This window comes from Pezoporus wallicus, unplaced genomic scaffold (genome assembly GCF_028554395.1).
Source record: "Pezoporus wallicus isolate ANWC-B61680 ecotype Strahan unplaced genomic scaffold, APGP_CSIRO_Pwel_v1 contig_227, whole genome shotgun sequence".
Lineage (NCBI taxonomy): Eukaryota > Metazoa > Chordata > Aves > Psittaciformes > Psittacidae > Pezoporus > Pezoporus wallicus.
This window is the reverse complement of record NW_026635704.1, coordinates 3,220,109-3,236,555: the sequence shown is the minus strand read 5'-3', so window position 1 is coordinate 3,236,555 and position 16,447 is coordinate 3,220,109. Positions and strand designations below refer to the sequence as shown.

At 42.9% G+C, this 16,447-nt stretch overlaps 1 protein-coding gene across 1 annotated transcript; it reads left to right on the top strand.

Annotated features, from left to right (window-relative positions):
* The first annotated feature begins 4,773 nt into the window (after positions 1-4,773).
* CIDEA (cell death inducing DFFA like effector a) lies at positions 4,774-15,855 on the top strand. Its single transcript, XM_057397446.1, has 5 exons — positions 4,774-4,853; positions 8,811-8,967; positions 9,152-9,298; positions 11,180-11,361; positions 15,414-15,855. Exons 1-5 carry the CDS (start codon positions 4,816-4,818, stop codon positions 15,544-15,546), a joined length of 657 nt encoding a protein of 218 aa, XP_057253429.1. The 5' UTR covers positions 4,774-4,815; the 3' UTR covers positions 15,547-15,855.
* The last annotated feature ends 592 nt before the right edge of the window (positions 15,856-16,447 follow it).

Here is a 16,447-nt window from a genome sequence, read left to right as displayed (position 1 = left end):
AGAAGATTTTTTTAATTCTACTTTTTAATTAATTAGTACAGCTACCAAAGAAGCATGAGCTCACAGTTCAGTCTGGGAGTCAGGAGTTCTGGAATGCTGCTTGAAGTCTGAAGCTCTTTAAGATCTGCTATAAAAATCATAACATTATTTTGCAGCTATGGGACAATTCCACACTTGATAGAATCATAGAATCATTGAATAGTTTTGGTTGGAAGTGACCTTAAAGTTCATCTGGTTCCAATCCCCCTGCCATGGGCAGGGACACTTCCACTAGACCAGGTTGCTCATTGCCAGGAATGGGGCAGCCAGAAGATAGGGCATGATAGCCTCAAGGGGATGATAGCCTCTCATTTTGTGGAGAGATGCTTAATGAAATAAAATTTAAATGCTTGTAAAATAAAAAGTCATATTTCTTTTTGGATAATATTTTCTTTTCTTCCTATAGGGAGTATCGCTAAATAATAATAAAGTGTAAAGATGCTAGAAACAAACAAACAAAAAAAATAGTAATTTAGTTTTATTTGGAGTTTATACATTTTTTGAAGTTGCAACTTTTGAAACATAGAGATTTCAGATTATCCTTGGCATGATCAGAATAAATAAATATTAATTTTCTAGTACACTGGTTTCAATAATGAACCTCATTTCTGCTTATCATTACTGCTGTCACAGTGTAGCTCTCAGTAAGTCAGCTTTCAGCTAAATACTGCCCAAAAATATGAAAGGTTTTCATATTTGAATTATGAAAAATTCATTCACATGTACAGTATTGCAAAGGGGGTAAATGAGGGCAAAGCCTGGCCTTCTGATTTTAATACCCAACTCTAAAATGTCTAAATTTGAATTCATGTTTGAATAATTTCACACCACTAAACTACCTTTGGCAGGGTATTTTTTCCCATGTATACAGCATGTGCTCATCCATCAACACTTTCTTATTAAAATTATTGAAAACCAAAAAATAATAAAACAAAATGCCCACCCACGAAAACTCAAACATTTTTCTGGGCCAGATGGTTCACTGCAGCAAAGTATTAGTCTATTGCTCAAACAGGGTTTCAACATCGAAATCTTTGCTGGCCACAGAACCATTTCCAGCCAATTACAGAGGATTTTAATTGGTAATCCAAAAAATGCTCCCAGCTTCTGCATATCCTCGCAGAGCAGCGAGATCACCTTTAGGAGGAGCCTTATCTCCTCCTGTACACCTAATAAAAACCCTCGGTGGCTCCTTCAGAGCTGTTAGGCATTATAAAATGCGATTTCATTTACAAAGATTCTGATGAAAAGTGGAAAATGATAAAAAGCACACTCATCTTTCACTCCATAATCTCATCTCAAAATAATCAGCTTTATCTAAGCCTTCCGTAATAGATGCTTGTCAATTTGCTCTTCAAAACTTTCAGTGACAGTGTAGTAGTCGTTAACATAAATACTGAGAATAAATAACCAAACCTTTAACATGAACAGCCTGACAGAAATCAAGCAGAACCAGAGGCAGTGGAGATAGAAATCTGCTGAATAGTAAAAGCAGCTCAGAAACAATTGTCATTTTGAGGACACAGTGAAGAATGGAAAACCGGGTCTTCATGAAAGGGATAAGAAATAATTCACAAGAGTGGTTCTAAGAGAAATCAGGATCAGACTTAGCCAAAACCAGGAAAGGGCCGAAAGGCTGAACAGAAGGTTAACTTTTGCAAATCTAAGCTAACTCTTGTAATCTGCTACTTTTATTGCTAATGCTGCTGTAAATACTGCTGTTCACTTCTTGCACTCCCCTCTTAGATCAAGGGAGGCAAGGCACTTTTGCATTAATCTTGTAGTTTGTCAGAGCTTTAAGAAAGAGAAGAAATGTCCAAACTGATCTTTGGTGCTGGAATCAGTTGCCAGCTGAAGAGGGTAAATCAGTTGGACAGAGACATTGCTTGGGCCAGTGTTCAAATGTCACGAAAGACAAACCAGGACACCAAACAGCCACCTGAGAGTTGAAATGTTTCTTAATGGAGAATATAATTCTCCTTTCCTACAGGTTAAGCCCCTGTAGGCACAAAGAAAATTTTATCCCATTCCTTTTTGGAGTTCTCTAATACCACTGAAGCCTGTAACTCACATATCCACCCAAACTTCCTATTTCCCAAAGTACACAGCCCATATTCCATGTTTTCCAGATCTCTCATCACTCCCACTTTTGTCTGGGCTTGTTCTGATCGGTCAATATTTTTCTTGAAGGGTGGTAAAGAAAACGTAGCCTAATACTGCGCACTCACTAATGTGAAGCTGCATGCAAAACTACTTCAAGTGCCTTCTCCTTCCTGTTAAACATGTGATGTGCAGCCCCTTTTTCATAGCGCTATGACCCCTGTAAGGAGAGACTTAAGCAAACTTGTTTAACTCGAACTGCAGTGAACAAGTACCACGTGTGGAGTTAGTTACTGCATCTCAGGGAAGAGACAGTAAGATAGCAATTTAGTTAGAAGGATTAGCACAATTGGTTAACTCCACCTCTAGTGCTCACTCCTTTCAACATCAGCTGTGTACTTTGTCCCCTCCATGACAACTGCTTTCATGATGACTTAAGCAAAATGTTGCTAAGTACTCTGGCCTCCTCACCTCAGCCTACAGTTCATTTTCCCACACTGTAAGACAGTGGGATGATTCTGCCTCTTACAGCTAGTCATTTTATACTGAATGTTGTCTTTCACCTTTTTAGAAGATCACACTCTTTGCCTTGGCCAGCCAGATACATCTCATTCTACTGTTTTATACTGTTCCTCAGTAGGTCCTACACACATCTCATCTCTACACTGTCTTGCGTACAGATCAAAGTTCAAAGATATTTCTTAGCTGAGATGCCCAGCTCCTAGGTCACTGATTTTACCCATCTGATGGTTTTACTGCTGCTTGCTCAGGAAAAAGGGAGCATTAGTGGAGCTTGTGAAACTACAGGTAACATCCTCCTCTCTTAAAGATCAGGACAGACCTCAAAAGGACACGTTTTTCCTGTTACTCTTCAGTCAACAATTGCATTTGTATTAGTTATGACAACTGCCACGCAAGCTGAAGCACAATGTCACTGAAGCAGCATGTCCTTGCAACACACACTGTCCCTGCCTTACAGCCGTGGCAGGCCTTACAGGGGGTATGTCACTGAGGAGGCTGCCTGGCAGTGGCTGCACTGGTTGCATGTCTCTGTGGAGACCTTGGGAAGAGGCATGGGACCAAGGAAAGCTAAGCTCCTGCAAGACCAGAATTTCCACTTCTCCACTTTCCTGTTGGGAAAAATCCTTAAATCCTTAAAAAAATCCTTACTGCAATTTCTATATGGTTTTGAAGGGGCACTCTCCCTTCCCTTTCACATGCAGAGGTAGGAAGAGACAAACTCTCTGACAAAATATCTTCTCCTTCATCCCTATTTTCTCCCCCCACAACAGGACAAGATAGTATATACACAACTTTTTTGACAGTAGAGAAACACTTAGTAAGGATTCCTTACAAATGAGATATTTTGCATAAATAAGTTCAACTGTGGCCCACAATCAACCACAAGCTACAAATCAGGCAAAAACATTGTAGTCCAGTGCTCAGAGAACTGTTTACTGTTCCCTATTTCCTGCTCTCTGTGGTAAATTGTCAGTGGCACACTGCAGAACTGTAACAAAACTAAATGTCGTAGAAAACAGGAAAAGAATGGGTTAACATAGGAGAACAGTCCCCACACACCTGCAAGCCCTGAGCCTGAGTAGAAAGAGATAAAAGTCTGGGCTCAGCTTCCCAGTGGGAAGTTTGTTGGTCTAAACTTGCTCCGAAGGAAGGAGTTATTTTCACCAGGCTGGGAAGAAGATTCCTTCCCAGAAAACAATTTGCCCTGGCCTGAAAGGTTGTTTGTTTGTTTCTTAATAGCTGATAAGTGCCCCAAAGCTGAAGATTGAAGCCGGGGGCCAGCCTGTTAGTTAGAGAAGCCTGGCGAGTAATGAAATGCTGTGAGTGGCTCTTCATGCCCTGAAAAGGCTAATGCAGGAAAAGCGATTGCTTTTTTTTAGCAACCAGGTATCTTCCTATTCCTGACCCTGGGGGTGCCCTGAGTGCTGGTGGCAAGGGCTTCCAGAGTCTTTCCCTGGACAGCAGTGACAGGGTTTCCTGGTGTGAGTGCTGGCCCTTGGCCATGCTGTTGCCTGAGAGCCAGGGTCTGAGATCCTTGCCTTGTGTTCCCTGTGCAGTAGTGACTGGACAGCTCTGAGAAACAGAGCCTGACTTCAGTGCCAAAAACTATGCTGTATTTGTGTCCATACGCAGGCATAAAAAAACCTACCGTTGTACCTGTGCAATGAACAGAAGTTGCTGCTCCCGTGCCTGTAGGAGTAACGCTAAATAAGTCTACTGTATGCATTAATCCAGGCTGTAAGCTTATTCACAGGCTCTAAAATCAGAAGCTGAGACACCCTAATTACAGCATTAGAGCAAATCAACCCTAATCTGTTGATTTGCTCTAATGCTGAGAGGCTTCAGCTAAGATCGGCTTCCCCGGTACTGTATTAGCTGTAACCAGGTAACATCTCGTATGTAATTCACACATAGCAAAGCCCTCCCTAGTCCTCTCCTGGGTAAATTACCGAGGACGACTACCTTTAAACCCAGCCGGGACCCCGCTCCGCCGTGACAAGCCACTTGCTGCGGTCTCCCTGCCCAGCACGCCCCCGCTCCGGGCACTGCCGGGGTAGGCCGGCCTGTGTGTCGGGTCCGCCCCGCCGCGGGGAGGAGCGCCGCCCGCAACACTTAACCTTCGCGGCCCGACTTCTCCTGGGGTTGGGAGCGGTCATGGAGGCAGCGCGGGACTACGTGGGCTTGCTGGTGCGGTGAGTAATGGGCGCACCACATAGCCCATATGCTCCACGCTCCCCGGCCCTGGCGGCCGAGCGCCGCCTGCCTCCCCGCTGGTCCCGGCTGGGGGAAGCGCGGGGAGAGCCGAGGCTGGATAACTGTCGGCGTCCTGGAGCGAAGAGCGGTTGCCAGGCACAGTGTGAGGGCTAATCACAGTCGGCCTGTGCTATATTAAATCTGCTGGGTGCTGTGTGGGAGGAGCAAGCTCTCGCAGCCTGTTTGAGCCTCAGACGAAGTTCCGAGGGCAATGCGAGCAGGAGCTTTGCAGCCTTAAACCCTGTCTGAGGTCTAATGGCTGGGACGCGTTCTTCTCTCGGCAATGGGGAAGCTGCCTGCCGTCTGGTGTGCAAGTAGCTGGTGCGGTGGGCGTGGGGCCGCTTGTACCCGGTGGCAGCATGACCACGGTTCCCGGCCCCTGCTTACATTTGGGGTGTGCTGACCACGTCCGGAAAGGTTTGTCTGTATGCTGCTCACAAACTGATCTACTCCTAGCTGCGGTTCTGGTATCTCTACCTACAGTTAGTGTCTTAGCAGAGAAACCAAGTCTCCTGACTGATTTCTGGCTTTTGTTTTTGCTTCACTGTTACTGCATTTGTCATTTGCCTGTGAACTCTAACCTAAAAGTTAAATCGTGCCATAGTCCGAAGCCACACGTGTTGTGCAATGTTGACTTCTTTTTTTCTGAGTGAGGCTGAAGACCATTGCACCACATTCTTAGGCAAACATACAAAGCATACTGTGAGCAAAGATAAGGGGGAAATGTGTGTATAGGGCTCAGGGTAAGCTTTTGATCTCCTGGTTCTCCTAAAAGCAATTAATTCATCTGTCCCACCAGCCTTGACGCTACACTGAATGCTTGGGGCAGTATCTGTGAGTCCCTCTCTTGCAGGTCATAGTTATACAAAACAAACTGGACAAGATGCCAGAGTTTGAAGCTGTTTGCTCTTTCAATTAAAAATATATTTTTGTGTGTTGCACTGACATGGAATCACTCCTTTAGGGAAAAGTGAGGACTTGATCCTTTTGAAGAATAATAGAACAGCAGTGTTGTCAGTATCCAGCATGTTACTTGACTTTCTCATAAAGCTGGCTGCACCTTGGTATGTTCCTTTCCACCTCTTGTTTCCAGACTTAGCTTGATCAGCTTTCAATAGGAAATTATTTTGGTAACTCCAAATCTAGCAGAGGAATTCTCTGCATCAGAAGTCAGTTTGTCTGGTTTCTGAGGACAGCTGCAGCAGAAAGAATCTTTCCAGGAGCCCTAAACCTAGACTCTGTTGGAGTCTGTGGCCTTTGTGTGTGTGTAAACAAATTAAAAACAAGCTTTCAGTAGCAGGCTCAGCAACGGAAGGGTTCACACTCTTGTTTGTCTGGCCTGTTTTTTAATCATGCTTTTGTTTCCTAGTACTTCTCATTAACTGAAACCTCCTCCTGTACTGGTGCTTCATATGCAGATGTAGTTTAAAGATGATATTGACTGGTTTTATTGAAATGCAGGTGAAGTGGCATCGATGTTAAGACTTGGACTCCTGTTAAGTGACTGCTGGAGCTAATGGAAGTCCTGGTTTATTAATCTGTTATATTTCTCTCTGGCTTTTTACATCTGATAGAACTAGACAGCAGTGTCTGGTAATTGATCTTGAATCCTGAAGAAACTTCTCAGAGTTGCAAAATGTGGTTTGTATAGTTGGTTGCTCTAAAGCCTGAGGTTGAACACTGTTAGCTCAAGTCCTGCCCCTGAGCTGTGCCGCTAAAGCTTTTCATTCTGTATTGGGATGTATGTTTTGGCTTTTTTCCTTATGCTTTATCTTTTGTGAATGGCAACTTGGCTCAAGTAGTGGGAAATAAAACTGTTCAATGGAGCTGGTATTTTCTGTCTTAAAAAAAAGAAAAATCTTGGCAGTGCTGTCATATATACCACTCAAGTAACCATTCTACGTGCTGGTTTTCAAATGTGTGAGAGGGAGCAGGATGTAACTAGCTCTGAAAGCATTGTCTCTTGAACCTTGAGTGTTGTGCTTTCTGACACCAGTGAGCCCCATGAATTGGAGTCACCAGCCCCAAGGTAGATAAGCACGCTTTGTATCTGAGGAAAAGACCCAAGTGATTCAGAATGGAAGCTGCCCATGGACCAGCAGGGTGACTGGGGACTACTAACTTAGTCAGTGATTAACAAACACTCCCTCTTACAGCATGCTTCCTTGTCTATGGAGCTTCAATGCCTTTGTCAGTGCTACTATGTCACCTTGTCTTCCTCCCAAGTCCTGACCCTTTTCTAGGAAGAAAGTGCTTATTAGCTCTTTAATTTGAAACAGTACCTGTCTCCTGAAAACTATACTGACTTCTCATCCTCACCAGCTTTGTTACAGGAAGGAGAGAGATGTCCACCAGCCATGGGTATATATGCAAACTGTTGAAAGCCAGGGACTTTAAAAAAACAAAACAAAAAAAAAACAAAACCAACCAAAAAAAAAAAGCCCAAAAGCTCCAGTAATGCTGAGGAGCTTTTGAGGAAGGTAAGTTTTGATGTACAAAGGAAGGGCAATAGACCAAAGTTCTGTAGAAAACTCATTCAGAATGATAGCAGAAAGTAAATTTATTGCTGAAACTCTGTCTGGCCAGTCACAAAAATTACTTTCTGTGCATCACAGAAATATGCTTAAAAACCAAATAAGAGATTTGGAAAAGAGAGTTATTCTCCCTGGTCAGTGTGGACTTGAACAAAATATGTGACTGGGACATAATCAGTTGAGTAACTTTATGCCATTCCATCATTGTTTCAAGAATTCCTGTATTCACTCCCTGGCTGCCTGAAGAGACTGTCAGTTCACTCCCTTCCCCCTCTGTAAAAGTATCTGATGATAGATTTTCCTACATAAAGATCTTTTACACCTATGTGGAAGAATAAAATTGGGGTGCATCCTTTTCCCAACCCTGTGCAATTCAGTACTAAGGAGCAAAAAGTATACGGGGGCAAAGTCCAGGAGTGTGGAAGACAAAGTATTGTCTACCTTTAAAAGACTTGTTAGAGATCAGTCCTTTCCAGGTGTCATTCAGTGGGTGATTTTTGGCAGTCTGGCTATTGAATTAACCAATGTAATTTTGCAGCTAAAAGCTGTCATTAGAGGTGGATGGGAGCAGGTCTGTACCTTGGTGTGGGAGTAGGCTGTTACCAGTGTTTTGTACTCGGTTTACCTAAAGGAAACTAAACAGTCACTATTAAAAAATGGGATTGCTCAGGAAAATTTAAAACCTTTTTCTAAAAGTGCTTGAATCTTCCAGCCCCTCTGGCAGCTTTGTCCAACGCTATGCATTGATATACTTTGATCTTAATTATCATTTCATTTGACTTCTTTAGATACATGAGGGTGGAAGTTTTATTTTCTGATTTTTCAGAACTAGATGAAGTTTTATAGGCTGTAGATATTATTTACAAACTAAACACCTCAGCTGGAAGACAAGCATAACTGTATCAAAATGCTAGGTGTTTTGAATATGGGTAATATGTTCACTCTCCCAAAAGCAAACACAAATAATTAGTTGGAAGTAGTCTTGTGTTCTCTCATTGAGTGTTTCCGTTGCAGGGAAAGAGAATGATCTAAGTACCTGAATTCAGTAAGAGTTGCCTTTCTAATTCAGAGTTAAAAACCTGTCAGCCTCACTGTAATCATGACCTTGACATCAGCTGGCCTGTATCTGCTCGGAATGTTTTTAATTTTAGAAGTGTTTTCAAATGTCACTAGCAAGAGAAAGCTCGGAGATGACATGTCTGTAGGGCTGTGTAGTGTTTAGTTTTGAAAGCAAGCTCCGTGGGTCTAACATGACCTGTGAATTACTCGTATAATGTGCTTACCTCGTTGAACCCAACAGTCCTCATTGCAGTACTTGACGTAACTATTTTTGTAACTATGGTGAATTTTTATTTGTCTTAGATCTTTGGTATCCATGGGAGCATCTGTGGGAGCAGTAACAAAACAGACCCTGTTCCCTCCTCTCATGCCTGCAGGGCGACCTTTCCGTGTGTCAAATGCCTCCAGAAGCAGCCGGAAAGGAATTGTGGCAAGCAGTCTTCAAGAGCTCATCAGCAAGGTACAGCAAACAGTCACACTCTGGATGAAACTTAGTGAAATACAGTATCACAGAAAGGCAACCCACAGACCCTTATTCTTCTAAAAATCATTACTGGCGAAGTTGGGAGAGTATGTCAGATAAGTCTTATTATGAAAGGATGGGTCCTCTTTTGAATGCTAAAAATCTGCTGTGTTTTTTGCAGACTTTAGATGCCTTTCTTATATCTGCTGGAATAGTTACTCTGGTTTTGGAGGAAGATGGCACGGTTGTGGACACAGAAGAGTTCTTCAAGTCTCTGGATGATAATACACACTTCATGATTCTAGAAAAAGGACAGAAATGGACACAAGTAAGTGCTGACTGCCTCCCTCACTTGAATAGAAGTGGATGGAAGGATTTCTGTGGCTGCTAAAATTGTTGGGAAGAGGGGAGAAACAGAGGAAACCTTGCCTTCTTTAGGGGAAGTTATCAATGTAAAATGGGTGTTGCCCTGTGAATACAGTAACAGTTTAGTGAAGGTTAGAAAAATGCCTGTGTTTAATCCTGCAAACAGCTAAAAGTAATTATCGAAACCTAATGTTAGTCTACATGCATCAATATCTTTTAAGAACTACTAAGACTGGCTAGCTTTAGCCTTTTAATCACATCAACTCAGTGTCCAGTTTGTGTTTTTGTGGGGGAATAGTCATCTGTACATTAGTAAGATAGAGTCAAACTCCTAATGGTCTTCCCATGAAACAGTTGTTGCTAGAAAGCTAGCATCAAAATTTCTTCTACCAGGTGCAGAGCTGGTAGAGGAGCTGTAAGCAGGCCTACCATTTTTGTTTCTATATAGATGGCTTACTTGCGTGGCTCCCTTTTCTCAGTCTCCCATTGTAGTGTGGGCAATTTGTACGTTTTTTCCCCAAGATACCTTACTGGCTTTTCAATGTGCTGCATCTGGGCTGTGAGTTCCAAGAGCAGAAAAGAAGTTGCAGCCGGGGTATGACTCTACCTTGACTGCCCTATGTTCTCTCTGGCACTGCAGCAGAACAAGTTTGAATGCTGCCCCTCTTCAGTATGTGCTGAATGACAGCAGAAGGGCTGCTTTAACTTTACAAATCATCTGAAATGTAGCACAAGCTCTGTCATGCTTTGTCCAAATATTCTGGGTGCTAACGGAGGGCATACACTACCAAGCGTACCAACTACTTGTACATGTCCAAAACTTTGTTGATAGGGGGCCCTGTTGCTGAAGCTCAGAGACTATCAAAGTAAAACAGGCATAAAATTGCTGGCTAATGATATACTACAGTGTTTAACTTGGTTTGACTTATCATGGCACTGTCTGAGCGCTGGGGTGACAAGTACAAAAAGGTTCAGTCTTACACAACTTTATTGCTTCATTTAGCATGAAAAAAATAGCTTGGCAGCTGCCAAGTCATTAACCTTGAGTGGAATGTGCTTATCCCACTTAGCCACTAGATGTCTCTGTAAATATGGGTTTTTTCCCCCCTTGAAGCAAGATCCTGAAAGCATCACTGTCAGCCCTGAAGCAGACATGGGCTGCTTTGAATAAAGGAGGCTGGATTTAAGGTGGAAGATGACTTTCTATGTTACTCCTCCTTTGCTTTTTCTCTTAAAAGCTCAGTACTAAACCCTAGGCCTAATCAGTAGTGGTTCCTTGCCCATGTTACTTTTTCAGTAGAAAGGAAAAGAGAGGTATTAGGAGGCAGGATTTAAAATGAGGACCTGACTTATCACAGATGTCATCTTTTCAGGTATCTAAGAGTGCTCATCAGTGTTGTATTCCTTCCTAAATGGAAGGACCCAATGTCACCCTGGTTATTTGGGGGCCTGTTTCAGTGTGCTGCCTCAGCTAGCAGCTGGAACATACCATGATAATTAAATGGGAGGAATACTGTCCAGTGGCATTACCTGTGGCTTCAGTATGCTCTGAAGAAGAAGCTGTGTTACAGAAAATAAATATTCAGGAGGTGCTATGTCACTCTAGGACTTCTGTGTCTGTTTGGAATAGCTTCAGAAGCCTGGCTGGGACTTGAGCAAAGTTATGTAAGCTACAGACTTATTTTTTGCTGTGCTAATGCTTTTAATTCTAGTTTAGAGCTGATCAAGAGCTAGCCCCAAGACTGGCATAAGCAAGCTGCTTCTAGAGATGCACAATTAATGATTGTCTTGCTGTAGTTTCCTGGCTCATGGAACAAACTGTCTTTCCCTCTCTTTAAATTAGACAAAAAATGGACTTGCCACTGCGAGACAAAAGAAGAAAATGGGAGTAGCTAACATCACATTTGATCTGTACAAGCTGCACCCTAAGGATTTTATTGGCTGCCTAAACATCAAGGCCACCTTCTATGAGATCTACTCTGTCTCATATGACATCAAATGTATGGGAGCAAAAAGTGTATTGCGGTAAGTATGTTTCCGCTATTGATCAGGCATATCCATTAATGTAAAATCTGGCTCTGTGAAGCAGGTGTGTTTATAAATTTAGTATTTTTATTTATTCTTACACACTGGCCAATATGCTGAATCTTGTTTTGTAAGGTGGATAGCTGACGTGTAAAAACTTTGCATAGCTTTTTATGGTGGAATTTTAAATTTCCCCCAAGGCAAAAATCTTATCAGCTCATATTAACTGCAAGGGTGTAGGTGCAGCCTCTTTGTTTTCCTGAGAGAATTTCCCTAGATTTCTTAGACTTGTTTGAGTAATGCAGGAGGCTGAGGAAGAAGCATTAGACTCCTTAAAGGGGGACCTACAAGGGGATGAAATGAAATGTTTTTGAGATCCAGTGACAAAGGTCTTAAAGCTTGCTCAGGCTTTGCAATGCCTGCCTGCCAAATTCCCTACCTGAGCTACATGGAGGTAAAGGAAAATGGGAGAGAGATGACAATCTGATATCTTAATGTGAATTTGTCACCTGATGTCACTATTTTTAAGCAGACTGGTCTCCAAGCAAACTAGGAGCCTCACAAGGACCAGTGTTTCCTACAGGACTAATCTGTGGTGGGTGGGTTGTGAGTTTAGCAGAACTGGCTGTTGGAAAATGCTGTCTTATGCAGGGGAAAAATAATACCTGTCTTGTCCAATGCTTTCAACAGTGTGTTGAAAGCCTGTGCCTTGTCAAAACCAGCTGTGTCTTGCCATGGTTGAAGAAAACTTATTCTGAGCCCAGATGCTTTCACAAAGGTGCCATACTTTGACAGCTGTTGAAGCTGCAGCCCTGAATTTCTCTACCTGACCTTTCAAACTCTGTTTGACACAATGGTGGTGTGTTGCTGCATTTTAATACTTGAGGACCAGATCTGCTCTGTACAGAACAGACAGTTGTATATGCTGTGAGGTTTTCACTTCCTCTGAGCAATGTGTAGTCTTTAAAGTCTTCAAATAGCCCCTTGTCTTGTGATGCAGGTATTAAATATTGTAATGCTAATCTTGTTCCCTTTCTTCCAGTCAGACTGACCTCTCCCACTTAGATGGTCCCTTGCTTAATCTTTCAGGCTATAACTAGTATGACTGTATATGAAACTCGTCTCTCTAGGAATGCTGCAGTGATTATCCAGTTATATGCTATGCCCACCTGCAGAACTGGCTACATTAGGATTTATTCAAAGCAAAGGTTTGCCCTTGAACAGCTGCACTCCTCCAGTTCCTATGTTTGTCAGGTCTCTTGAGCCACAACAAACTCATATCTGGCTATCTGCTACGGAGATAAGTAGCAGCACCAGAACTTGCACTGCTAAGGAAAGGTCAAAGTGACAGTTTTGCATCCCTGCCAACACAGGGCAGCTGGTGAGAAAGAAGTGGTGCTGGCAAACAGCTGAAGTAGCTGTGGAGTTCTTCTGGAAGCAATGTTATGTTACAGAGTTGAGCTATAAGGGAAGTGCCAGTGTCAGGGTGGGAAAATAGCCTGCTAGCAAGGAACAGGGGTGACAGAGATAACCTTGGGCACTACACAACAGTGAGATGACCTGTCTCAGTTTGCTGTTGATATTGGAGACAGATGATATGTTCTTGTTGTAGTGCCTTTGCTAATGAGCTCCACATTGTGAATTGATGCCCTCTGCCTGGGCCCACCTTTGGAGTGCAAAGGACTTTAAAATGCTGCAGTTCTTCATCAGTGGGTGGGGTTCAAAGCCTGCTAGACCCCATTAGTGTGTTTCCCCTAATGGTTTCTCCCTGTAGTGTTCAACTGAAGGATCAAATGTCCAATTCAACAAATAACTCACTCCATGGCTTAAGTGACAACTGCTCTTGTGTGCAAGCAGCACACTGCAGCTGTTCAAAAGCTTGGTACCAGGTGCAGCTTTCTTTGCAACTGTAAAACTCCTTGGCCTGTACTGTCTGGTGGAGGGAAGGACATACTGAAACAGCGTATGTGTGGGAAGCATAAATAAAGGTACAGTGTTTTTTTTTTTAAAAGCTTCCCAGGCTCTAAGTACAGAGTATTCTACTCTTTTGAAGAACAGGATTTTGACTGCACACCTTCTTTCATCATAGTGGAAAAAATGATTTTTTAGGAAGAAGACTACCTTTTCTAATAGAGTTCAAAGGAGAAGTGAATTAACAGCAAACAGTTCACAACTGCATGTTTCCTCAGACAGGAATTCAAAAAATCTTCCTTTTTTTGCAGGAGAGGAAGGCTGATCGCATTTCTGCATCTTCAGAAACTGATCCCTTTCCAGTTTTGGAATGGTTCTGGTTCTTGTGTACCAGTGCCTCAGTCAGCTTCATACTTACGAAGGCCTGATTAACTTTCGGGGGGCAAGGCTTGAATGTAGTGCTTGGTACTGATGTCCCCGTTGTTTCTTGGAGAATGGAAGGAAGACATAGCTATAACAGAGTTGAATAAATGAATATTCAGATATGATCATCTCTATTCCCCTGTGGTGATCCACAGTTTATATTGTAGACTTCTGATGCTTAGCTGATCTTAGTTTATGGATCTATACTGATTCTCACACAGTACTATATATTTGAATGCTGATATTTATTAAATCTTTAAAAAAGTAGTTGTGAACTGAGAATTCTTAAGCCTTGAAGCTTGGACAGCATTAATTTGTCTGGCTTTGCCTGTTTTGCTGTCAGGCATCCACAGTAATGTGATTGCTCAGCTTCAGATCTAATCTAGTTTGGTCTGTAGCTTGGAGATACATGCAGTGTTGTATTAGTGAATGGCCTAAAGGTGAGATATGAGGTGGCTTCATGATGAAGGAATGCTGCCAAGCTCCAAGGCAAAGTCATCTTTGGGAGTACTCTGGTAGTTTGAGTGATTTAGATGAGGGAATTGAATGTACCCTCAGCAAGTTTGCTGATGACACTAAGCTGGGAGGAGTGGCTGACACGCCAGAAAGCTGTGCTGCCATCCAGCGAGACCTGGACAGGCTGGAGAGTTGGGCAGGGAATAACTATGAAATATAACAAGGGAAAGTGTAGAGTCCTGCATCTGAGCAGGAACAACCCCAGGTTCCAGTATAGGTTGGGGAACGACCTGTTAGAGAGCAGTGTAGGGGAGAGGGACCTGGGGGTCCTAGTGGATGACAGGATGACCATGAGCCAACACTGTGCCCTTGTGGCTAAGAAGGCCAATGGCATCCTGGGGTGTATTAGAAGGGGGGTGGTTAGTAGCTCGAGAGAGGTCCTCCTTCCCCTCTACTCTGCCCTGGTGAGACCGCATCTGGAATATTGTGTCCAGTTCTGGGCCCCTCAGTTCAAGAAGGACAGGGAGCTGCTGGAGAGAGTCCAGCGCAGGGCAACGAAGATGATTAAGGGAGTGGAGCGTCTCCCTTATGAGGAAAGACTGAGGGAGCTGGGTCTCTATAGTTTGGAGAGGAGGAGACTGAGGGGTGACCTTATTAGTGTCTATAAATATATAAAGGGGGAGTGTCACGAGGATGGAGCCAGGCTCTACTCAGTGGCAAACAATGATAGGACAAGGGGTAATGGGTACAAACTGGAACACAAGAGGTTCCACTTAAACTTGAGAAGAAACTTCTTCTCAGTGGGGGTGACGGAACACTGGAACAGGCTGCCCAGGGAGGTTGTGGAGTCTCCTTCCCTGGAGACATTCAAAACCCGCCTGGACACATTCCTGTGTAACATTATCTAGGTGTTCCTGCTCCGGCAGGGGGATTGGACTAGATGATCTTTCGAGGTCCCTTCCAATCTCTAGCATACTGTGATGGCTTTGCAGGAGGATGGTAAATACCCAACAAGATGCCAGCCTGCTTTGTTAAATGTATTTTCTGGTTCTGCCAACAAGTCAATAGTTTTCTGTTGATCAAGAGCCACAGAAGTATTTTTTGGAAAGAAGGTAGAAAAATTACCAGCTTAGAAGTGAAAGGGAATGAGAGTTCTTAAGTATATCTGCCTAACACATCCTGAAGGTGGTGTGGGTGTGGAGAAAGGGGTAATGTCATCCTCCTTGGTGACTTTTTTTGTTAACAGACTGCTTTTCTTCTAGGAAGGTGCTTCAGCTGATGTCCCATGCGGCACAGATAACTGGACAGTTTCTTCTTTATACTGGAACTTACATGTTACAGTTGATGGGTGAATATGATGAAGACGGCACATGTGCAAGATCAAGGCGGGAGTAGTGAGCCCAGCTGCACTTCTGATATTGGATCTTTTTGCTTAAAGACTTTCTCCTGCCCATATTTGATTGTAGTCATGTAGGTGGGGGGATATCCACTGATGTGAACTAACATTTTTCCCATTTGGGAATGGTTGTAGGCCTTAGTCATAAAATAAGTGTTTGATGTTCACAGGCTCTTAACACAGCAAAAGGTTGTGTGCCTAAAGCTGAGAATTTGCCCCAGCAACTCAAAATGGAAAATAGGTATACTTGCAAATTTGTGTGGAATATTTCTTGCACTGATCAAAGCATAATGTAGTTGTGGGTTTTTTTTTTCATGGCTGTCTACTTGCCTTCTGAACAGACTGGGCTGGGGCGAGGGGGCTATGTTCTATATGTTTTTTTGTTTGTTTGTTTTAGTCCTTAACAGTGCTGGTATTAGTGCCCAGCTGGCACTGAGGTACAAAAGGGTGAAGTGTACTTCTTTACTGCTGCTAACAATAGAACTATACAATGTAACTTAATCTGGGTTCAGTGACTGACTGATGAAGTCTAATTGGAGAAGTGCAACTACCAAGCAGAAACTTAAAATTTAGCCTTGCTTCCCTTAAAACAAGTAAAAACTTTTCATCATAACTCTTTATACTTCAGGCCTACAAAGAAATTCATGTTAGTATAGCTTATACATGTTGAAGACCTGATATATTTATTTAATGGGTCTGATGTTCATTTCTGCCTGAAGTATTGAATAATTCACCAGTTTCATGAACATGGCTTACAAACAGCCTCCTGAGCTTTCTCCAGGAGTTAGACTATCACTTCTGTAGTTTTTCTACTGTTTGTTACAAGGTGACACAACATCCCAAGTTGTACTTAAGGTACAAGTAGGAGATGCTGGATTTTGATGCCCCTGTATTCAGGGA